At 32.5% G+C, this 24,886-nt stretch overlaps 2 protein-coding genes and 1 long non-coding RNA gene across 5 annotated transcripts in view; 2 read left to right on the top strand and 1 right to left on the bottom strand.

Moving 5' to 3' along the window:
• Positions 1-947: 947 nt before the first annotated feature.
• Positions 948-24,886, bottom strand: part of LOC105253582 (myotubularin-related protein 10-B) — a 30,628-nt gene continuing 6,689 nt past the window's right edge. The window contains exons 1-10 of one of the 3 annotated variants that reach the window (XM_025408092.1): positions 4,625-5,078; positions 4,293-4,487; positions 4,049-4,204; positions 3,674-3,798; positions 2,965-3,117; positions 2,542-2,846; positions 2,199-2,345; positions 1,898-2,067; positions 1,635-1,805; positions 948-1,544 (exon numbers count right to left, since the gene is read on the bottom strand). In XM_025408092.1, the coding sequence (XP_025263877.1) occupies positions 1,065-1,544; positions 1,635-1,805; positions 1,898-2,067; positions 2,199-2,345; positions 2,542-2,846; positions 2,965-3,117; positions 3,674-3,798; positions 4,049-4,204; positions 4,293-4,487; positions 4,625-4,687 (1,965 nt within the window). In that variant the 5' untranslated portion in view covers positions 4,688-5,078 and the 3' untranslated portion in view covers positions 948-1,064. Of the gene's footprint in view, positions 1,545-1,634; positions 1,806-1,897; positions 2,071-2,198; positions 2,346-2,541; positions 2,847-2,964; positions 3,118-3,673; positions 3,799-4,048; positions 4,205-4,292; positions 4,488-4,624; positions 5,079-24,886 lie in introns of those variants that run through there. The other 2 variants (XM_025408091.1, XM_011261693.3) reach the window with 2 other exon arrangements.
• Positions 17,561-23,539, top strand: LOC105253585 (ejaculatory bulb-specific protein 3). The gene is made up of 4 exons (XM_011261694.3): positions 17,561-17,711; positions 20,593-20,767; positions 22,322-22,416; positions 23,217-23,539. Exons 1-4 carry the CDS (start codon positions 17,706-17,708, stop codon positions 23,316-23,318), a joined length of 378 nt encoding a protein of 125 aa, XP_011259996.1. The 5' UTR covers positions 17,561-17,705; the 3' UTR covers positions 23,319-23,539.
• On the top strand, positions 17,718-18,990 carry LOC105253584. The gene is made up of 2 exons (XR_889388.1): positions 17,718-18,590; positions 18,864-18,990. It is a non-coding gene; the product is annotated as an uncharacterized LOC105253584 (long non-coding RNA).

The raw sequence follows: 24,886 nt of genomic DNA, 5'->3' as shown, positions 1-24,886 counted from the left end.
CTTCAGATAAAATACATCCTCATTTCATTTCTAAATCAGTCATTTTCACAGTTAATATATAAAGAAGAAAAAGTAGAGAAATCGAAAAAAATGCGAATTCGTGCTTGAATTTTTGAATAGTTTAAAACATTGGAGGTGGAAAAGAAAATATATTACAATTGCTTTAGTATCAACTTAGTAATAATAAAAAAAGAAAAAATATACACCTATTATTTGCAGATTCCAAATACTTGTAAACGGCTAAATAGAAAAGATATGTTCTGCTTTTTGTGAAAAATCTATAAACATGTTTATTGTTATGTTTGTATTTATTGTATATTCCTCTCTTATAATATGTTATTTTAGAGAAAAAAAAATATATTTTTTTCACTTTTTTTTTCTCCGCGCTTTTCTTTAAAATATTACTTATTAAGTAGTCTCGATAATTTTGCACCTAATTATACATTTTTAATAATTATTAATTTATAAGTTATAAGATAAGAAATTATTAATTTATAAGTTATAAGATAAATCAGTTTGTAAATATCTTAAAAATTATGAAAAAAATTATCTTTCTCATTCTCGCATATTCAAATATAATATACAAATATTATATTCCACTTTAATTATTTCTTAAAATCATTCAATAGGCTGCCATAACATGTGATGAGGGTTTTGAAAATACATAAAACTTGTCGTAAATAAATATTTCTATTACGCTTAGCATGAAAATATTTAAGTTGCTTTTAATGATGGGACAAATTTCCATATTTTCCAACACTTCATAAGATTTCTATCTCATGATAGAAATTTATATTTAGTGTTTCAAAAAACTTTTGATAATTTAAATATCTATAATGTACCTAAAACACAGCCCTTCTCTTTATTTATGGATATTCCAATATTTTAAAAATAAAATTTTAAAAAAAATTGATAAGAACACTAATAATCTTTAAAATATTTATTATATTTTTATTTTTGTCACACTAAGACAAAATTATCTGAAAAATTGGTTTGCACTTTCCAATTAAAAGCAAAGGGAATGTAATCAGGTACATTCTGAACTATATTAAAATAGCATTTTATCAGTCGGTTGTAGTTATTAACGATTGTGCGTCTAATAAGCTCTCTGTTAAAAAGATTGAGTTATTCATAATTGGGGCACTAATAGTATTCCTTGATCTTTTATTACTAAAGGGATAAAAACTATCAATATTTGTATAAAGAGAATAGATACCAATCTTATCAGTATCTATGGGTGAATCGCGATTATCGTTTATATTTATTTCAAGTTGATTGATGTTATTTTGTAGTAATCTAACATAAAGTTCGATATACGTTTGCCCACCATTATGAATCTCAAGTGCTGGTATCCAACGAAAATAGCATTGTGTCCAAAGTTCTAAACTAGAAATAGTATATAAAGGTTTTATAATTGTCCTATTCTCTATTTTCTTAATATCATGAGAAATAAATAAAGGATTATAAAATAACAATATATCCTGATCATTGAATTGCTCCCGCCAATCCCAAACGCTACGAAGTACAAGAGGTGTATTAGGATCCTGAAAAAGTAAGATCATAATAAAGTTGTGTGATAAATAGAATATTTTTGGCAATGAATAAGATCTAAATAAATAAACAATATTTATTACCATAGCTGCCACTGTTCGATCTCTTTCACAGTTGAAAATAAAGGTGTCAAAAATAGAAATATGTGCTGCATCCCATAATGTGGTCAAATATGTTTCCGTAAATTCAAATTCTGTTGGATATTGCTGATATGATTGCCAAACGCAATCGAGATATAAAAGAAACAATGGAGACTGTACAAAAAAATAATTTGTTAACATATAAATAATAATAAATATATTGCTTTAATCATTTTAAGAGTCTATAAAAAATAAATGATGAGTACTTTTCCTGAATTAGATTTTACAATATGTCCTAATCTATCACAAAATGGATGGCCTCCAGCAATCCACTCTTTTTGTAATAATGACTGAAAGCCGGTTATAGTACGAAAGTGAGGATCTAGTAATAGTTGTGCTAAACTTGATATAATACAGCATAAATCTCTACCAGCACCTTCTAAAAAGAGATTTATATTATTCTATTACATTTATTACAATATTCATTCCATTATTAATAAAATCCAAATTCATTACCATTATTAATAATAGAAGTTGTTTATAATACTCATTATTTTAAAATTCTACCTTGTAGGATGACAGAAATTCCTAAATTAAGATGTTCACAGACTTCTACTGCCTTTTCTAAACAATATGATATATATTTAAGCCATTTTGTATTCTCCAACAATGAATAAAAATTATTATCTTGAATCCAGAATTGTCTGATATTTTCTGAAATATATTCAGATATATACATATGTATATGCACCATATGTGTGTGTGTGTGTGCGTGTATATATTTATATATTATTATATATTACTTATATTTTATTAAAATTATATATATTATTACTTTATATATATATATAAATTGTTAAAATATATTTCAAAACTTCGAAAAAATCACACAATGCAATTGATATCTTACCTGGTGAACATAAGTTAATAAATTTACTAAAACTTGCTGCTATTAACTTTACATTAATTTCTTTATTCAATTCAATAACAACTGGCGGTATTTTTTGAGGATGACTCTTACGAACATTTTCAAACATAATATTTTCTTGTATTCTCTCTGTTATTGTTGGCAACAATTCAGACATTTTTACTAATGCTGCACCATGAGAGCTTGTCCAAGACCATACTGGTGGTCTATTATCTTGAAAATGTCGAGCTGCATCTGTTAACTGGCTATCAGTTACAGATGCAGGCACAACTATGTATTGTGATAAACTGCAAATAAATAATATATAATAAAAATTTTAAATATTAAATTTTAAAAATTAAAAATTGCTTTAAATGTTATAAATGTAATTATACAAATATATCTAATACAAAATAAACAAGCTACCTAGGACAAAGTTGAAATTTGGCATTAACCATGGATAATCTCCAACCTTTTCTTATTTCATCGCTACATAGTATTCTGTTTAATTCATTTTGCCAATCCAAAATATCTCGAAATAATTGAACATTCTTGTCAAGACTACTGTAATAAGCCTCTCTGTAATAAAAGAGAAAGAAAAATTGATATTTCAAGCTAAATATATTATATGAAATGATATTTCAAGCTAAATATATTATATGAAATTTCTTGCAAATTCTGGTGAAAATAATTTTGTAACTTTCCACAGGAAAATTATGCAAAAACTATAATTTTTTATGATGTAACAACTTTTTAGATTGTTTTTACATAATTTTTCTATTAAATTATGATTTAGGCTATGTAGTTTTTCATAAATTTACACAATTTTGTTTTTCTACAACAACATTACTTAGTTTTATTATAATCTACAACTTTTGCAACGTACTTATTTTTATCACTTATAAAAATGTGAAAAGTTGTAAACTTATAAAAATTATAAATATTTTTTAAACATTGTAACTTACCAAATGAATGTCTACAATTTTCACAAATTTGTAGGAAGTTGTGATTTGTTGTTGAAAATTTTAATTTTTTATAGAAATATACAAATTGTTGAAAAATTTTTTCCTCTAGGGAATTTTTTATTACAATTTTAATGCAATTGTATATTCTATATCTACTATATGATACTAACTTGTAATCATAGGCAAACAACAGCTGATGTCTGCTAGGAAAAGCATGATGTAGCAATGCAGTCAAGAGATTCTTACCATGTCCAATAGGTGAAAATTTAAAAGAAAAGGACCATGTCCTTAGATTCTGTAAATAACAATATATACAAGTCACATTACAACTGTAAACTACTATCTGCAGCTGATATATAGCAAAATTATTTTAATTTTATAATAATTAAACATTAAGTAAATACATAAAAAATACAAAATTTTGATATTTATATATATAAATTATTATAATTTTGATATTTATATTTTCCAGTAATGCGATATCTTAATTAAATTGAAGAATCCCTAATTGGATTCTTATATCATAAAATAAAAAAAATATTCACCTTGCAGATAATAAATATTCCTTTTACTTTCGATGGTACTGTACTTCCAGAGACTAGCTTTCGTTTTTTATCACCTATCATTATATAGATCTCATCGATATTTGTCAAACATGTATCAGTATATCCATACAAATGGTTTTGTTGATGAGTACTATCCTACAATATAAATTATTTAATATCATATAAATAATGTTTAAACATTTAGCCTTTAGTTATTAATAATTATAAAATTAATTGTTGTTACCTCATCATTTGAATCATCGCTGGTAATAAATGTAAGCTTGAAATTAGTCACTGACAAAATACCAGATGTACCTTGTTTCAAATCACTGACAGGTGAAAACATAAGGACACTTTGTGCTTCCGCAATAAGAACTTCTCCTGGTAATAGTTTTATACTATTTTCAATTAACGAATTACGTCGACTGGAGCTAAAAGTCTGCAGAAAACATTGACATTTTGTTAGAGACATTAATTTTAATTTCGTAGATTAGAAAATTTATAATAAAAGATGAACTCATAATAAAAATGTTAATTGCCAAAGATTTACATAGCTATAAATATAATTGCAATTACCTGCATCTTGTGCTCTTCCAATTCCACATAACTAATAAAATTGTTACTATTTTTATTTTCCATAATAGTTATCCAACATCGATGCCTTAATATCAATAAAAATAAAAATTTGCAGTTTTACTACGGATCATATATAGATAATAGTAACAAACAACATTGAAATAATTCTATATTTAAAGTTCTTCTTATCTTTTCCATTACCGCAACGTATGATATAATATAAGAAATAAATTATTAGTAAATATCGAAACTTTTATATGCGCACGAGTTGACATATATGAGAAAGTGTTGTAAAATATAATAAAATATAACGTAATAAGATCGCAAAGAATATAAATGTTGTATGTACGAATATAAGAATCTCCACTGCACGTAAATAAAATATCGATATGTGTGAATTGCGCAATGTGTGTAAAAATTCTTTTTATATTTTATTTTCAACCAATATCTAATAACTTTTCTATGTATGTATGTATATTTCACCACAGACTTTTGTATTTATACTAGATCGCTAACTCGGTTAAGTCTCTATGTGATAAAATGTGATGCAAGAGTAGCCATTTTTACTTGGGCAGAATGTCATACTGGATGTCATGTCTCTTGATACGACGTGATAGTGAATAAATATATTTGAAAAAATAAAACAATAAAAATTATTTATAAAATGTATACATATATATCATTATTTATTTTTCATTGAATAGAAATATCAGGAGGAGATATGAATATTAGATTCATATATATAATCCAAGATATTTCTTTTATTTTGCGGTAATAAATCAACAATAAATAAATAATTTTAAAAAAATTTTAAGAAAATTTTAATAAATAATTTAAAGAAAAGCTTTAGAAATTTTTCTTCAGTGCAAGAAAAATGTGATAAAAATGAAATAAAACTTTCACCCATCAAAATCTTGAGGGTTCTATCATGATTTGTATAGTAAAATTAAAATTAACGTAACATTTATAAATAATTTTTTATAAACGAAAATTTTTTTGTTTATATTTTAGAGATTTGCTAAACTCGTGAAACTTTTTAGTTGATTCTTGAAAAAAAATTGTCAATTTGAAATTTAAGTAAAAAGGTAGCAATTTACTTAATATATTTATTTTATCACTAAAATTTGTTTGTATACAATTTCCAAATAAAATAGCATTTTAGAATCATGTAAAGATATTTTAATTATTTTTTTTGTATTTTTTTATATATAAAAATTAATATAAATTGATGTTTTAAGGTGACAATTATTACTAAGATTTCTGAATGCCATGATTTTTTAATTTGTTACTTCTTACTCTATAAAGTTGATATAACATTTATGAATAATATTTTTTATTAGCAAGCAAAAATTTTTTTATTTATATTTCAGAGATTTGCTCAAACTCGTGGAATTTTTAATCAAGCGGCAAAGATTACATGTAATTTTTATTTATCTATTTTATTAGATTCCATTTTCCAACTATATATAATATAATGTTTGAAAATGATAATGGTTTTGTTTACCAAATCTATGAATATTATAATTTATACAATATTTGCTAACGGATTTTCAATAACAGTTTGAATAACTAAAATAGAATCAATTGAACAAATAAAATCTCAATTAATATTTATTTTAATACTTATGTTGTTAGTGATTTCCAAATAATAAGCAGCTTGAATTATATAAAAGTATTTCTCTATATATCTATAATTCTTATTTTTTTCTCATCTTATATATAATAGGAATTATGTAAAAGTATTTCTCTATATATCTATAATTCTTATTTTTTTCTCTTATATATAATAGCATCTTATATATAATAGGAATTAAAATGATGTTACAATAATCGTCAAGATTTCTAAATTATGATTATATTATGTATTAATATTCGCGCTATGTATGAAATAATAATAAAATTTTAATTTTGTAATATTTTAAAAGTTATGTGTATCCTTAGATTTCATGAGAAAATATCTTCTCTTTCAGATTTTATCTTCCGGATGCATCCTTTATCGAAGAATTTTCAGCGTCTTTTACTAAATTCATGAAATTGTATAGTTGCAAGATTCAGAAAGAGGAGAAAAGACTTTTTGTAGATAGTATAATAACAAAATATTAAAAACAAATATGTAAATAAAATCACGTGATTATAATTCAATTTTTTAATAAAAATTCTTAATCAGAATCGCGCAAACTTTTCAATTGACTTTTTACAGATTTAATATACATATGTTTAATTTAAAATAAAATTTTATTCTCGAGTTCGGTTGGAGAATTATATGAAATTTCCAATTTCTTATCAATTTCCCTTATTTCTTCTGTATTTTCAGTTTCTATTAAATTAAATGCTGTTTATGTGGTGTCGCAGAATTCATCGGTGCAGAAAAGGTGCGCTAATAGTTGTGTTTGCACGAGTAATGAATGGGCGAGCGCTTTCCTAGGCTGATTATCCTGTGGCGGCGGGTTCTCTAAAAGGACTCGCGCTCGCTATGTGCAAGCTATTTCCTCGTCAGCCCTTTTGCCCGCTCAATTCGACGAGGGAAATCGTAACGCTTCGAAATTGTGGTTCGCCTCGTTTGCGCGCTGTTAACTGCACCGCTAACGAGAGACGAGGGCGGAGATGCAGCGATCACGTTATGACGTCTTCTCGCTCTCCGTTCGACTGAATAATGTCCGAGCTCTCCGACTGTATACGAGGCTTATTAATTTAACTTGTCGTTGCGAATGTACCTCGGCGACGCCGCAATTGCTAAGGAAGCTGTGCGTCGATCGATCGCACGGAAACGCATATTAGCATGTAAATGCTGTTCGTGAATAGTAACTGCTGACCGAGTTCGGAAATGTTTAAAGTTTAATAGGAATACACCGATATATATGTATTATATTTATCAAAGATTTTCATTACGTCATCGCTTCAATTAGAAAGCTTTGATCTCATTTCAAAGCTTTAATTGCGTTTTTATCACGTTTTTCTCGCATCCAAGAAACCATCTAGAGAGAAAGAGAGAGCGTTTCTTGATCAAATTATTTATTTATTTTATTGAATTCTTTCGCAGATAAAATGATATATATATATATATATATATATATATATATATCATTTTATCTGCGAAATATATATATATATATATATAATTTTATAGTGAATATATATTATTTATTAATCGTTGAATAGAAAAATATTGAATTCATATAATCCAATGCATCTGCATTTCTTCTGCGATATAATAAATCAATGAAATAAATAAATAGTTTTATAAAGAGACGCTGAAATTTTTTTCTTCAATACAAGAAAAACGTAATAAAAAACGCAATCAAAGCTTTGAAATAAAATTAAGCTTTTTTAATTAAGGTGAGATGCAATCTACGATATGGATAATGGAAATCTTTGATATGTATATAATTTAGAATTTACGTAGTTTAGAGCAAAATTTCGAATTTTTTAAATATTCGTATATTCGAGATAGCAATGAAAAACTCGAGGCAATATTTTTTGCAACTTCTTCAGGAAAGATTCTGTAAAGAGGTTTGATGACACTTATAAAAAGTAAGATATAATATTACTAATATACATAATATAATTATATCGAACACTTTAGAAAATAAGTGGCTGATTTAAATTGCAGAGAGCTCAATGAAAGATGTTTAAATTTGAAGTTGCTCTTTTATTTATTGTGAGTTAATTAACACATATGTAAAGAAGATAAATATCATTTGTAATAAAATTTTATAGTAAAAAATAATTTATTATCCGGATGTGCCATATTTTCTGATAAATTCTGTGATAAATTCTACTGTATTATCATACACGCGTTTCTCTCTCTCTCTCTCTCTCTCTCTCTCTCCTCTCTCTCTCTCTCTCTCTCTCTCTCTCTCTCTTTATTGTACACATTTATGAATCACTCCATACATTTTTATGTTTTATATTGTGTTTCGTGGGAAAAGGGCCATAAAGTCTCCCAGGGAATTATGAGAGGTGATATATACTATTATGAAATTTCACGGGGGGATGGAAAACGTTATTCCGCGTACTAGTGTTCCGAATTACGGCGATTTCCGGCGATGGCTATCCCCGGGAATTCGCGGACCCGTTGAAATTATGCCAATTAGTGCAATTAAAATTGGTCCGCGACTAATTTGAATTTACAAATCGTCATTACGACCGCGTGAGCGCACGCGGATGTCGTTTACGAGCAAACGTACAAATCAATACATTTGTTTTTGATAAATAAAAAATCAAGATACTCTGCAAAAGAATGGAAAATTTTATGCGGTAAAGAGAGTTCCCCCAGAGGATCGATCTTCCCCTCGAGGCTAATACGAAGGTTAACAACGTTCAAATATACTATATGAAGCGAAGACTAAGATCGCTAAAATGATCATCCACGGAGGAAAAAGTAAAAGAACCAGACGAAGAGAGGAGAGACTGGCAAGTGCGGAGAGTTTCTCCACCCCGTTCCTCTCGTTGGCGAAAAAAGAGAGGTCGGCTCATGAATAATGCGGGGGTGAAAGCCGGCTGAAACAATTGCCGGGCGTCGCTCTACTCCAGAAATTACATCGTCAGATTTTCCGCGAAATTAAAACATTATACCGGGTGCCCGAGGTGTTCTCGCTGACCGCACATTTTTCCCAGAATTTCTTCATCCCTTGTTTTCTAATTTTTTATGCTTCTATAATTATAAGCGTCCAGTACATAAAAGTAGAGATATAATGTTTAATTAACACTGTGTTCGTTAAATGCCGAATAAGAAATATAATCTTTTTCCACTCACTTTTGAAACTTTAATTCAACAAATTTTTTTTTATTTTTAAACTCTCATAATTCATAATTATGAATGTTTCAATATTGAAGCAAATCAGATATTTCTTTCGGTATCTTATTCTTTAAATTATGCCAAAATATTCGCATTTTTTCCATTTTTTTATTGACATAAAATGCAAGGAGACACCGTGTACATTTCGTTCCCATCTACGGCCACTCGTCTTCCTGTCTCTTCTTCTCGCAGTCCTTTTCTAGTTACGCGCGATACGTCCGCTCATCCCGAGGAAAAAATCGCCGATTATGCGATTTGACTGACGGCGATACGAGGACACTTTTCCTTCAGGATTTAGTGGCTCATTCTTGCCGACGAGGATGAAATTGCGAGGCTGGCTCGCGCCGAGCAAGACTACCGGGCAATTTCTAGCATAATGTTGACCTGGTTATTAAATATGTCCTTACACATGGCGTCCCTATCGTTTCTAGGGAACATGCTATCGAGAACCGAAAATACATATCGCGGAATAAATCCAAACATGCGAAATATTAAGAATCATATTTTTTCTCCAGATTTAATTTTTTGATATTTACTTTCGTATTTTTCCAATTCAATCTCATAAAAAGAAAAATTCAGAAATATTTAGAAAGATTCAGAAATATAATCCACCAATTTCGATGAATTCGCTCTTCCAAGCATATCGATATCTCTTTTGAAGTACAGACGTTCAGTTGCTTTGATCGGGATCAAAGCAGAGCAAGCATGGCAAGATCGTGTAGTGACTTAACTACAGTTTATCATGTTGCTTTGGCAAAAACTACTATGTGACAAGAAAATTATATAATTCTTATAATACATAAATTATATATAAAACATTCTTTTCATGTAATCACTTATTATTTTAATCTATTATCTCACTTATTAATCTCATTTATTATTTTGTTAAAACAGCTTTTAGCGTGTGTATTAAATTAAATTACCAATGTATATATTTTTAATATTATTTTATTTAGTTTGTATATATATATATATATATATATATATATATGTACATATACTTTTGTAAAAAATAATATTAAGCATACATTAGTCATAATTAAATGACTCAGTGTAATATAATCACACAATTAACATACATACATAAACATATAGACAGATTAATCATTATATCTATATATCTATAATTATATCTTGGAACGGAAGAATCTTTGTCCTTACTATATAATTATAATACTTTATATGCGTATGAATCTTTAATAATATGTAATTATAAATGCGAGCAATGACGGATGACGCGTTACTCTACATCGGCGTAACTATTTAATTGGCGATTTACATTTTGTTTATCATCTCGATCGTTTTTCCTTCTTGTTTGTTACAAAATAAGTTTAATTCTAATTGGCTCGCTATTTGTTACGTCGCAGATCGAGATTGCCGACTGTCAAAGGCCAATAATATTTATGCACCTATCGCGAATCTTATTGCGAATCTTATTGACAAATATAGTCATACTTCCTAAATGATTATTTTAAATATTATTGTAGATACAATGCAGTTGACAGAATTTCTGAAAGTTTTGGAGATGATTATTTTACTGTTTATGAGACAACTTTGATTATTTTTAATCATCAATAACGAGAGACAAGAGAGAAGTGGAAGCACTAATGAAATTTTTAATCTTAATAAAATTTCATTTTGTTTGATATATTTTTATAGGAAAAATAAAATAATAAATAATTAATTAATTTTTTACAACATTAAAATAATACGCACAATCTTACCGATACAATTTCAATAATACATTAATAATCCAAGTTTCATGGAAATCAGTGAGCTTTGAGCTTTCTCTTCTCGGATTACCGTATGCGTTTTGTCTATTTTCCTCTACATCAGTACTCTCGCCTGAGTATCCTCAAAAGGAGGACGATATGCGAGATCCTGTTAGTAGCTCTCGAGTAAATCCACGTTTCAGGCTACGCGACCCTTGCCCGGCACCTCAATGGTGTTGATTGCTTATCTGAATATGCATAATCGTGACGATAATGACAGCGCTCGGGCCGAACACTTGGTTGTGCGCCGTGCATACGTAACGAGAATGCAATTCCCTTATGCGTCTGCATATGGACGATCGTCGACAATCATCGTCCGCTTACGCGGAAAATCGATCTGCAATTCATTTCGCGATAGTACATTAAATATTTATCGAAACCTCTCGACTATTTTTTTGAATTTCATGATTGAAAATCGAACAATCGTAAAAAAAAGCATTTTCTCATCTAACGTACGCGTTGAACTCTCCAAATCTCTCCTCTCATAAAATTCAGTTTTCTTTCCTCTAAAAATAAATTTTGATTTCCATGTAAATTTTTATTCTTTCAACTATGCGTATATTTTGTCTTTCTCTTTTTAAATATATCCTTTACGCTTTAAATATTTTCCCTTCTTTTCCAAAGTCCAGGTTTCCATTTTAAAGTTTTTTTCCATTTTATTCTTGTACGTTTTATTCTTGCCTGATGTGTTTATTGCTCGAACTGTTAGGATCGCTGTTCATTGCTGAATTTGGCGTAACTGGACGTTCAGTTTTTTTCGCGATTCATCATATGTGTTTATATGGTAATACACGCTCGACGTCGGAGTTGGTATTTATATGCGCGGGAGATAAAAGGACCCGTAGAAAACTGACGTGAGCGGTATAGAAATGTTACGAATGCGCGCGGTCCCTCTTTTTGTTCCTCTATGTATCTTCTATCATCATAAAAATGAGTAATACGCGTATGCGAGGTACAAGTTAAATGAAATACGAAATTATTCTCCCCGTGTCTCGTATCCGTATTACAAAATCGTGGAAGCTCTTGATGCCTTGTTATCTAGAAAGGTCGACCCTAAACTGGGCCAAGGTGGAGAATTATTGACTATAATTTTAGGTCAACCCATACATCTATTATGTGCGTATACGCAATGTATTAATTTGCACTAGACATTTGCCGTGCCAAATATTAGGCATGTTGAAACAATCTTTGTCGCCGCAAAATAGCTATTCATCATGTATGCGTAGCTACGTGTTTACTACCTGTTAAGACTCTTTCGAGATATATAAGCATAATGACCGGTTTCCTGTATTGACGCGTAAATTTACATTGAGTCAAAGAACAGGAATAGAGAAAAAGCTACATATACCGGGTGTTTCAGACCACCCGTACACCCCATTTTAAAGCAAAGGAAGTGGTTATTTTGAAAAATGTTTCAGATAAAAGTTGTTGAAGATAAAGTAATGCATTACATGGGTAAATTTGATTGACCTTGGGTGGCGTCGTGAAGGTCATGTCAAGGTCGACTTGAATTTTTTAAATGGGAACCCCTATTTTTCATTGCATATTCTTGTAGCTTATCTCGAGAGCTTTCCAAAACACTATAATTAAGTACCTTTTTATTAAGTACTTTTTGAGTTATAAGGCTTGAAATAATTTCTTAATTTTACATAAACCATAAAATATCTAGTAAACCATTCATTTTTCGATTATCTTACCTTCATACTTTTATGTACAAAATAATGAGAGGAATCAATTGGTGTAAAGAAAACACATAGTTGTTTCTAAGGAAAAATATGTAATTTGCAATTAACAATTCCATATTTTTTCTTAAAAACAACTGTATGTTTTCTTTACACCAATTGATTCCTCTCATTATTTTGTACATAAAAGTATGAAGGTAAGATAATCGAAAAATGAATGGTTTACTAGATATTTTATGGTTTATGTAAAATTAAGAAATTATTTCAAGCCTTATAACTCAAAAAGTACTTAATAAAAAGGTACTTAATTATAGTGTTTTGGAAAGCTCTCGAGATAAGCTACAAGAATATGCAATGAAAAATAGGGGTTCCCATTTAAAAAATTCAAGTCGACCTTGACATGACCTTCACGACGCCACCCAAGGTCAATCAAATTTACCCATGTAATGCATTACTTTATCTTCAACAACTTTTGTCTGAAACATTTTTCAAAATAACCACTTCCTTTGCTTTAAAATGGGGTGTACGGGTGGTCTGAAACACCCGGTATATTGTATCGTAAATGTAGAGTTCAGTTAGAATGATATATACGAGAAATTTTTACTGCTTTAAAAATTGATACTTGAAGAAACATAATCGGGTTTCAAATTAATCATTGTCGAAATAAAATTTATTTGAAAAATATATATTTATATATAATAAATTATATATAAATAATATAATAACTTATTTAAATTTGAAATTTTTTTATAACATTTAAATAATTTTCATTATTATTATTTACTATTTCCAAATAAATTATATATATATATATATATATATATATATATATATATAAGAAATTATTATATAATATTATATATTATATACATAATAATTTTAAAATATATCGATATACAAAAATTCTGTATAATATATTATATAATAATAATAATAATAATAATAATAATAATAATAATAAATTATATAATATATGTAACAATTTTTTTTCCTAATAATAATATATTGTATAATAATCTTATAACACTTTTAAGAGCTATCGGATAATGTTCGATTATCGAAACAAAGAGAGAGTATTTTTTTTCATGCATAATCGAGAGGTAAAGAGAAAGGGTGCGAAACGGAAAGCATGTCAACCCTCGAAAGAAAGCAAAAGTTTGCGCATCTCCCGCGTGATTCTTTCACAGAGCGGGAGCATCTGAACACAATAAAATAATGCGGAGGGGCGTATAATGAATCGAATTGAATTTCTGCAGAAATGACCCAAGGCGCGCGCGCGTAGAAGGGAGTTCGGACAGATATCCTTGTAAGCGAAGTTATAATAAATTCAAAGCGAACGAGGACACGGAGGCAGGGCTCTCGGGTTACGTCTGGATTTCGCATAGAATATTCCACGCGCGAATTCAAAGCCCTTGGTTTCGTACTAAAAGTGTCTAAAAGCCGGCCGCTAAAGTACTGGATGGGGAAGAGGGAGCAGGAGGGGGATGGCAACGGGGGCGGGGGCGCCAGGTGATTTCGAGTCGCGTGAGAATAGGACGCGGAATTTCTCTATTCCGACTTTTCTCAAGTTTCTCAAAGGACGCGCTTTCCGCGGCAGTATACACTTATCGTGACTTTTTTGCCATATCAGAGTTTTATATTCCAATTACGCTGTCCGGTATCCCTCTCGCCAAAGTTTTAATTCTAGATTTCCTACATGTATTTATTTTTATAACTTTTGGATATCTCTCACCGTCACATCAATCCGTCATCAGTTTTTAATTTCGAGAGAGGAAATTTCGAAAAAGTACCAACTTTTTATCATGTGTCTATATCATCTTGATTTTATTTTATGTTCGATCTTTATCGTGTTGATTTTATTATTTCGATTGTACAAAACGTTAGTTAACAAGTTGATGGTTATATCTATTGTTCCTACTTATTTTCTCTTTCTTAATTTTTCAGAAACTTCTCATCTCTCACGCGTTTTATAATTGAAATTTCGCAATGGATTTTATTAAAAATTGATATCTGACGATAATTTATGCTAAATACATACATACGTAAACCAGTAAATAGCTTGCGATTAAAAAAAATGCGTAAATGCGCACTCGTTAAAGTAGTTGAAGTCTATTTTCACGCGCCAATTGCTTCTTGCAATGCAATAGCTAGCGGAATCATTTTTCCTTCTTGTTAAACAGATAATCGTAGTGTTACGGATAGAAAGAAATCGTATAATATATTGAAATCAGCCAACGTGTCAACGCATAGTGAACGATTTTGTTTTGTTTAGATCACGTTTAATATTATCGTATCGTAAAAAATAGAAGTTTGTTTTTTCATCGGAAATATTAACATAAATTTTAATACGTAGATGAGAAAAAAAAAGGACGAAAAAATCTTGACCTCGCAGATGAAAAAAAAACAGATAAATCATTCTTTATCTTTTCTGAATCATCTTTTCCGTTGAATAACAAGCAAAAAAGACATGCGTAATATTTTAATTATTTTTACAAATGGAGACATTTATATATTTCGGAATATTATTATTTATACCATAAATAATGTGAAGTTTACGTATGCTTTTTTCAATAATGAAAAATAAGCATATAAGTATATTATAAATTTAAAATCACAAAATGAATGACGTCGATCTCTAACGACATAATATTAGTATATCGTACCGATATAATATCGGAGATTGCTTCTATGTAAAATTTTATTTTGTTTACATTATTTCTGATTACGAAAATTAAAAAATAGCATATGTAAATGATAGTTTTGCTATATATTAATTTTGATCTCTCTCTTTAGATTCTCTCTCTCTCTCTCTCTCTCTCTCTCTCTCTCTCTCTCTCTTCTTCTTCTTCTTCTTCTTTTCTGAGAGAGAATATTTCGTTATTATATATATCTCAGCTTCGCATATGCAATTGATTTTCAGATTTCATCCATGTTCAGGATGTATTAATTTGAATAACGTTATCAAATGAATTAATAATAAACAATTAGGTTAATTAGACGTCCAGATTGCCAGGAAATACGGACTGTTAATAATTTGCTCGCATTATCGTTGTACCGAGAGTTTATTTTGTATTATGTATAGATGAACAAAAATTACAAAATGTACATATTACGTGTTTACACACACGTTACAGTTTTATTTGAAAACTGTTTTCGTTTCCAAAATAACAAAAGGATTAAAGCTCGCGAGATTTTGGCAGTCGCGCACGCATTGCAATTGCACTTTTCGTTGCGAATTTTATATGGTACTTTTTGCGCACACCCGGCTGACACTCATCTCCATGATTGTTCTTCGCAAATAACGCGCTGCGTGCGAGTTCGAACTGCTAGTCACTCTCGATGCTGCAATTTATTAATGATGTTAATTCTAGGCAGAACAAAGGAAATATCTCTCGCTGGCGGCTATCGATATTGCGTTTGTAAAATATGGATTACGCGGGAGATGTCCGTAACAGGTGCACACGCCCGATATAATAATACAATATTCCATGTTCTATTATATGCACGGTCGGATAAATTTATTACGAGCTATAAAATTCTAAACGACAAACAGACCGCGAATTCTTTAAAGGCGCCGTAAAAAGATAAATTACATATATAATAGTTGCAAAGTATTTTTAATTAAATCATGACCTTTATTCGTTGTTAATTAAAATTTAATCAAAGCATTGTTTTGTATAAAGCAAAAACAATAGACAATTTTATATACGCATCTTTCCATTATTACGAGTTGCGAAATACGCTCGAAAAAATCTAAAAGTTTTAATGAAATCAATACATATATATATTTATTGAGAGTGCATGTATTTTATTATTATTATTATTACTCTATCATTATTACTCTATCATTATTATTCTATCATTTCGTATAATTTTTGTTAGATGATTTCGAAGATGCAATTTTATGATATTACGCGACTTGCATCCTATCGCGAATTAGTTCGGTCAACAGCGTGTATTTTCGAAAGAAAGCATCATCGGTTAGGGCCGCAAAGTGCAACACTCCTTATACAGATTCTGCTTGCACAATACTCGTGCTAAATACCGATATGGGACCCCGATTTTTCTCGTATGTATTGACGCGACGGAAAAGCAATATGTAATTCGTGGCGCATCTCGATACTTTAAAGAGATACGAATCGGTTAACTCAATGTTGGTTAAATATTACTTTTGCAAATACCGTTGAATCCCGCTAATAAACGCGCACTCGTGCAAAAGTCCTGATTTTCTCTCTCTGTCTTTATTCGTAATACGTGCAAAATTTTCGTAACGTGTTAATCCATGGTTTCGCAATTTTTTTTTTTCTCTTCTAGTAAACATCTTGAGAATCGAGAGCCCCTCAACACGAGGAGGATTCCTCGGGAATAAAATCACCGTTATAAGCGGAGAGGGAAAGGGGGAGAGGAGAATAATTTTTCTCCTGTTTTTCTAGTTAAAAAGTCGAAAAACTTTTGCGACGAAATGCAAACAGAATTAAAGTTGGAGCATTCGCGAAAGCCGAGAAAAGTTTTTAAATCGATTCAGAAACCCCCTTGTGTATATCTAGCAATATTTACACGACATAGAGTGATTCGCGCAGATGTGAGGCGAACATCCAAGATTTGCTCACCTGTGACGCACATCGTTTCGCACCTCCCGTCCACTCTTTGCGAGGACGCGAAGAGGAGAAGGAGGGGGAGGGAAAGGGGAGGAGGGAGGAAGGGGTCCCTGAAGAGATCCGTAAGTGAGGCCGATTCGACGAATTCGGGGTCCAGTCATGCGAGGAGCCCAGGTATAAAACAGCTGATCGGCACCGCTGTCAGCATCAGTAGTCTAACTTCTCTCAAACATGAAGGTAAGCGTAATTTTCTCTCCTCCGCTCACCTTGGTTTCCTTCCATCCTTTCTCCTTTTTTTTTCGTACCTTCGGTAATCCTCCCCCTTATCGTAATGGCGTCTGTCTGCGGTTTTTTCTACATTTGCTCGATTATTTCATTTCTGCCCTTTTTTTTGGATTCTTGGAAGATTGCTGTCGATTAAGTCATTAATGTTAATCGCGAGTGTGGTTTTTTATTACATTTGTTTCACATAAGTTATATAAGATTTTATATAAATGAAAATATGTAACGCGAACGGAACGCTGATTTTCCTTTCCGTTGTAATTAAAGCGTTTGAAAACAACATGTTGTGAATATTATGAAATGAATATTTCAGGAGTGGCTTCGATAACGTTACCTACCTCTCGTTGTTCTTCATATATATTTTCCGATTATAGATATTTGAAATTTAAAATCTTCGGCTTTGTCATATAATTTCTGATTTCTGCATCTTTGTATCTTACATTTTTCCTACCATGTGCGGATCGCATAGACTTTAATTGCCATGTTTTATTCGGCGAAAATCCGATCCCGAGAGACCCGAAAGTGAATAATGCAGTGCGAGCTCTTCGGCCTGCGTCGAGACTGCTTCACGTCGTTAACGACCTCGGAGACCGTTTAAGAGTCTCTTACGGTGATTTAAAACGTCTGTCTCCTTTGTACATCGTCGAAAAAATTCGCTGTTAATCCGCTGCGCGTGGACGTTTTTTTGCGACTCAAAACGACGCCGTCATCGACATCTTGAATCGTGAACGACTCGCGTTGAAACGAGGTGAAATTTCTTCACGAGAGTGAAAGGCGTCAGGAAACGTTGTTAGTAATGGCGGCGATTGCATAACACGAAGGCGTGCGTAAGCCGTGCGTAAATAATTTTTCGTCTCACATCTGAAACACACGTCTCTATTCCATCTTGATCGATAAAACATCAAATCGGTTTCTATTTGATTTCTAAATTGTTGCTAAACGATCAATTATTGTATTAACCGTATTCATCGTATTAATTGTAATGTGTTAAGTACAAAATTAAATCAAACTAATTCTGAATTAATATTTAAATATTTTTATATCAAATATTATATTTTTTCAACCGTATTAAATATACATCATAGCGTAATATTGAATTTTCCTTAGTTTGTTGGAAAGATTCTCACTGCACGCGATGTAATTACACATCTCATATAGACGTAATTTCATATGTCACGGTGATCCTACCACTCTGGAAGAGCCGAATGTCTCTGGGCTTGAGTCTACAGGATAACATCATTCCGGTCGCTGCCCTTTGCGCGCTTTGCTCCTCACTAAAGTATAGTGGGTATCACGTACTTCTCTACAACAGGTCTATTCTATACTAATTAACATCCTAACTAACTCTCCAGCATTAACCCGTTATGTACTAGCGTAACCATCTGCTCGTGGTCTTTGGGGGGGTGAGAAATTCCCTCGCTTCGAGTTTGGACCAACTCGTCGAAGCTGTCGTGGTTTGCATTTTCGTCAAATCGAATTACTGATTTCGAAAAAGAAATTAAATCCGAAATGAAAAATTAGGTTTCTCAAAAAATATTTATAAACATTACTCGAATTAAATATCACATACGAAAACATAAATCTTTTATATTCTGTCTCTCTCTTTTCTTTTTTTTATTTCAAATGTAAATCTGAATAATTTAAATTGTTAATTTAAATTAGTGATTAAAGTGCAAAGTGCAAAGACTGAGAGTAGACGCATAACATTTAAAGATAATAAATTCATCTTAATTTACAAAGCGAGAACTTGTTTTTCTTCTTTTATATCAGACTAGATTGGATAGTTTATTTAATTCAAGGTCCATTTAATTTCTTGGATTTCTTGCACAAAACGTAATTAGTATGAGATATCTTAAAACTAGAACAATCAATGTCGTTTATAACTTGAGCTAAAAAGACAAGCGTCCTATATGCGAGAATATCTCCTTTCTTCTTTCGCACAATGTAGCACTGATTGCTCCAGTTTCTTCTGTATGTAATATATTCACATTTCTCTCTCTGAATCGCTCGTCTAAATAATACTTTAACTGCGATATATCTGTAACAAATGTGATAATTTAAATACGATATCGATGCTTGTCTTGACGTCATGTCTGCCAAAATTGATTTATTCCGAAGAGATATTCATTTTCGGAAAACAGAATATTCCGACGTATTTTATGAACGTTATACCGTACAAGAGAACACGATATACACGAGAGAAATGACTTTGATGTTCCGCACGCATACAAGTGTCTCTTAACGCTCCGTGCAGTCGCGCTTGAGAAAGCGTTTGACACACTCTGCGTAATTGAATTGATTTCTAAACGAAGAGCTCTGTACGTCCCACTGGTCGTTCACTCTCGTCTTTACCTACTAATGAGGCGTGCAACGCTCGCTCCTATTTTCTATAAGCCTTTAGAGACCCGTATTTTCGCTAGGGGCCTACAGAGGAGTTTCTATAGGACACCTTCGAGAGAGATAGACATATATATACATAATATATACGTGCTCTCGTTGGTATTCGCGTCACTGCGTTAAATACGATTTCGCAAACGGTTCTACGCGTTTCGGCCGCAAACATTTGGCCACGCTCGACATTTAAACGTGAAAAGCGAGGCCGTATCTGTCCCAACATTTTGCAACATTGTCGACCGACGTCACGAGTTGTCGCGAGTCTCTCGCATTTATCTCGCGAAATCCCGCGGGAATCTACGAGCGGGGATTTCGCGCCTCGTTCAAACGCGCATCTCACCTCCAGATTTAGTATAGGTATCGAATACATTCGGGATATATGCCGTATCGAGATTTTTCTGGATACCTCCCATCGTATAAATTCTTTTAATACTCGATCCAGGTCCTGGCTCTACTCCTCATCGCTGTAGCTTGCGCTTTGGCGGACGATACGTACACGACCAAGTTCGACAATATCGACATAGACGCTATTCTGAAGAGCGACCGCCTGCTCAAGAACTACGTAAATTGCCTGCTGGATAAGGGAAACTGCACGCCCGATGGCAAGGAACTCAAAGGTGAGAAATTTCCTTAATCATTGTCTCCTTGCTATCTTAATTATATCGCATCATCTTATGAGGCAACGCGTAATCCTTGTAATGCGCGATCCAATATGAAAACATAATAACGTGAGACGAACAGCTCGGTGTCTACGTCTCTCGGCTGTGCGGCACGATAACGTGACAAAACACGTACGATGAAATGAGACGGTAATGAGACGATCTCTCACACGCTTTCTAACGCGCGCGAGAATCAGCCTTGGCACACTAATGGCCACCCCGTCTCATCCCCGTCGAAGGATGCGCGATACGAGCTCGTTTCGTTAACGACGGTACATATGTCGCGCGCATATCGCTCCCCTTAGAGATATGAATAATGCACCGTAGTCGCCGATTGTCGCTGAGAAGATTTTGGCATAAGAAAAAAAAGAAGAGCACGTCGTCGGGGAGACATTCGCGTTTACATATGTTTGCGATTAGCGGCGCAAACAACTACTGTCGATTCTTTAACGTGGAAACTCTGGTCCCACAGGTAAAGGTAACGCGCAAAAGTGTGTCCCGTGTAGATCATCGGATGTTCTTTTGATAGCAGATTCTCTAGCGTGAATTTAGAGCTAATTTTTTTCTTAAAATTATCGAGGAGAGGATGTCATTGTTTGCAAGTTTTCAATTTTTCCATTATATGTCTTTGTAAGTAAAGCTGAAGTTAAAATTCTATTAAGGCAAACCTGAAGTTGACTTGAAATTAATTAAAAAAGATGTAATTTTATTAATCTTTCAACACTTTATGAAGTTTAGTTTGCGAGAAGCCCTTCTTTTTTTTTAATCGCTTATAACTCGGAAATTATTTATTGATGCTCTGACACTTTCCTTGAATCGATCAGAGAACTTGTTATTAAAATATATATTTCTTTTGAAACATCCTGTTTATATAGAATTCATACACGCAGAGTTACAAATGCAAAGGAGAAAACCTAGGAATTAGATTATATTTTTATCGACGTATTTCTGCGAGATATATTAATTATTCGTAACTTGATTTATCCTTTGCTCGCCGTTTATCAGAAAATCTCTTCTTCTTCTGGGTTTCTTTTTTCTCTCGGCATGGCTATCCCATAGAGCGAGATAAAACGCACGATGGACGGTAATACGTTACCGAAGATATATAGTCCTTGTCTCTCACGAAAATTCACGAGCGATATGCGCGAGTGTGCGACCAGCTGACCATAGCAGCTGGCGCAAATGACGCGGGACGGGCAAAAACGTTGGGGCGAATTCTGCAGGACATCGAATATTCGAGAAATAACATACATTATTATGAACTCCATCCTACGTCGCAAAACTTTGTCCCAGTGGAAATGGTCTGCGCGCACGAACACACATACATCTGTCAAAGTACCTAACAATGTTAACCAAAAAATATAAATCGAAAATCGGGATAAAAAACAAAAAAGTGCAGATAATAGCTATTTTAAGAGAAGTTTAAATCGACATGTAACGATCGTCGATTCCGTGCTTGACGAGGTCGTTGTACTACGTCCCTGATCTGAATTTCTGTTGCGACTCTTTCAGAGCACCTTCCGGACGCATTGGAGACCGAGTGCAGCAAATGCAGCGAGAAGCAGAAGACCGGTACCGACAAGGTCATCCGGTTTCTAGTGAATAAGGTATGTACTCTCGCATTCGTATATACGTCACTGCCCGTCACTTTTCGCCGGACTAATGAAACGCAGGGTCGAACCCGGTAATGAGCTGACGCCGGAGGGCGGGGGAGGGAACGTTCTCTCTCGGGGGGGGATACGTCAAGCTGGTTTAAATGCCGCGGAACTAGTTTGACTTTCATGTAAAGACGGGTTAATACACTCCCCAGATTGCTGGGGTGGTGCGAGGGGGGGGTATCCCAGTAATTCGTTGCGCCCGGAAAACTCCCGTAGCCAAATAATTTAACGGCGATGCGAATCCACGACTCCCTTCGATTCGCGTAAACTTTCTTCGAAACGGATTTCACTCCCGTAGATCCCTTAGAGGGGTTTCAATCCGATTCGCGTTACGTCCACCGTATTTTGCGATTCTTGAAACATTAAACATATTTTTATGGTCGATACGGCGTTTTACGTGCTCAAAGTGTATATAAAGATTTTTCTTTCAAAAATATACACGATTTTGTGTTTGGGAAATTTTAAACAGCTTTAACGCATTTTTACAACTTGTTTAACAAAGTTAAGTTTTAATACGAATTCAAGATGTTCACGTAGCAGCGTATAATTTAGTATGTTTCTTGATATGAAAAGTTTAAGAGGGGAAAAAGTAAGGGAACTTTTAATAAATAGAATAAAAATTTTTATACGACTTTACACGGATACAATTATCGATATTTCATCGATTTATACGAAGACAATCTTATAAATTTCTTATTACGAAAGAACGATTGTATTCACATACATTTGACCTTATATTTTATTTCCAGAAACCAGAAACATGGGAGCAACTTAAGAAGAAGTACGATCCTAATGGTGAATACACTAAACGGTACGAGGATGAGGCTCAGAAACGCAACCTAAAACTGTGAATAATTTAGATTTTTTTTATCTCGTCGAGATAGAACGTCGAGAAATCTGTCTTCTTTATTTTTTTATATCGCGCGAATTAAGTAAATCCATCAGTTTTCCACAATTGTTGCCACAACTCTATTTAATTTCCTCAACGAAATATCAGAAACTATAAAGAGAGGAATTTTGCGTTTCAAAATGTTATCGTTAATATAATAAACGAATCTTTTTAAGAGGAAATTATGATATCTACATTATTTAAGGATGTTTTGTATGTACAATCCCAGCAAAAAGTAGCTGAAAATTAATATTGACGAATATCCACTTTTGTATTTTGAGTATGAGAAATTGTGTGGAATATTACAATTTGATCTTAACTATAGTGATGTATTTTTTAATATTTATTGCGTTTTTATTGAAATATTCCGAATTTTGTTAATCGAAATGATTAACTTTTGGCAGAGAATTTCGCCTTGTGACAGATACATGGCTAACTTCATTAAATTATATTTAATATCTTTTTAACAAGTTAGTACTTGTATAATATTATTTGATCAAATATTTCCTCTGTATCTAAACTTTTGCAAATTTTAAACATATTCTGAATATTATTTCCATATATTTTTGTCATTTGAATCCACATGATTATACGTTTCCCATAAGAACACATGTTAATTCGGTGTAAATTAAAATCCTTATAACTTGTAAACGCTTTAGTGAATCGATTTAAAAGTTGTACTGAAGATTCTAAACATATGTAAGAACATTCTGTACAATTTTCATTAAATTCTCAATATTTTGAAAATAGCTACAAAACATCCTTAACGAATTACGATAGTTTAATTATCGTCATCATTTACTCTAGTCTAGTTTTTCCTCTCCCTCTTTTTCCTCTGTCTCTTCGTTTGACGGGCAAACAACTGGTTTGTATACCAGTCACGGTCGGCAATAATATATTTCTTGGTTTCCGCGGCTCTTCTCTCCCGAAAAGCAGTTCGACACTTCGGGAAGAGATAAATCCAGGCACAATGCCGAGAAAAGTTCCCCGGCCGAAGTTTGAGGTCCGAACGTCGCCCTTGAGACCGCCTCGCTTAATTTCCTGACGCTGTCCAATATGAAATATATGTGCGCGTATCTATATGCCTCGCCATTCGAGAAGCTCTCTGGAAACCCGATTTTGTATTTTCATCGTGCCCTACATCGAACGAAACGTTCCCGACCTCTCTATTCGCGAGAAAGCGAAACTCTCCCGGCAAAGGATGTATTTCATTGTCGGGGAACAAGAATGTCCGTTGATAATCGATACCGTTCAATCCGGCTAACGACTCAAGTCAACTTGTTGGCTCCGAAGACTGAGTTATCAAAGTTGCGGACCAAAGGGGAGCGACTGACTTTGCGCGCGTGTCTCGTCCGTACATTAAGTTCGATCATTTCACGAGGAATCGACCAAACATTCCCGCTTTTGTCCCAACCGTGACACGACGGGGAGATACCAAGCGGGAGATACCTTTGTTTCCCTGTCGTCCTTGTTTGTTCGCGACACGATGTGATTTTCGTTCCGTCCCGCGCGCGTTATTAAATTAAAGAA

Source organism: Camponotus floridanus, unplaced genomic scaffold (genome assembly GCF_003227725.1).
Source record: "Camponotus floridanus strain SB8 unplaced genomic scaffold, Cflo_v7.5 scaffold2, whole genome shotgun sequence".
Classification (NCBI taxonomy): Eukaryota; Metazoa; Arthropoda; class Insecta; order Hymenoptera; family Formicidae; genus Camponotus; species Camponotus floridanus.
The sequence above is the reverse complement of the archived record's forward strand: the minus strand, read 5'-3'. Positions and strand labels throughout refer to the sequence as shown.

Bases quoted from the DNA above. Each gene is read 5' to 3' on its own strand.
- LOC105253585 (XM_011261694.3), top strand. The intron at 20,768-22,321 runs GTGAGAAATTTC...CGACTCTTTCAG, and splicing joins CGATGGCAAGGAACTCAAAG to AGCACCTTCCGGACGCATTG. The intron at 22,417-23,216 runs GTATGTACTCTC...TTTTATTTCCAG, and splicing joins TCCGGTTTCTAGTGAATAAG to AAACCAGAAACATGGGAGCA.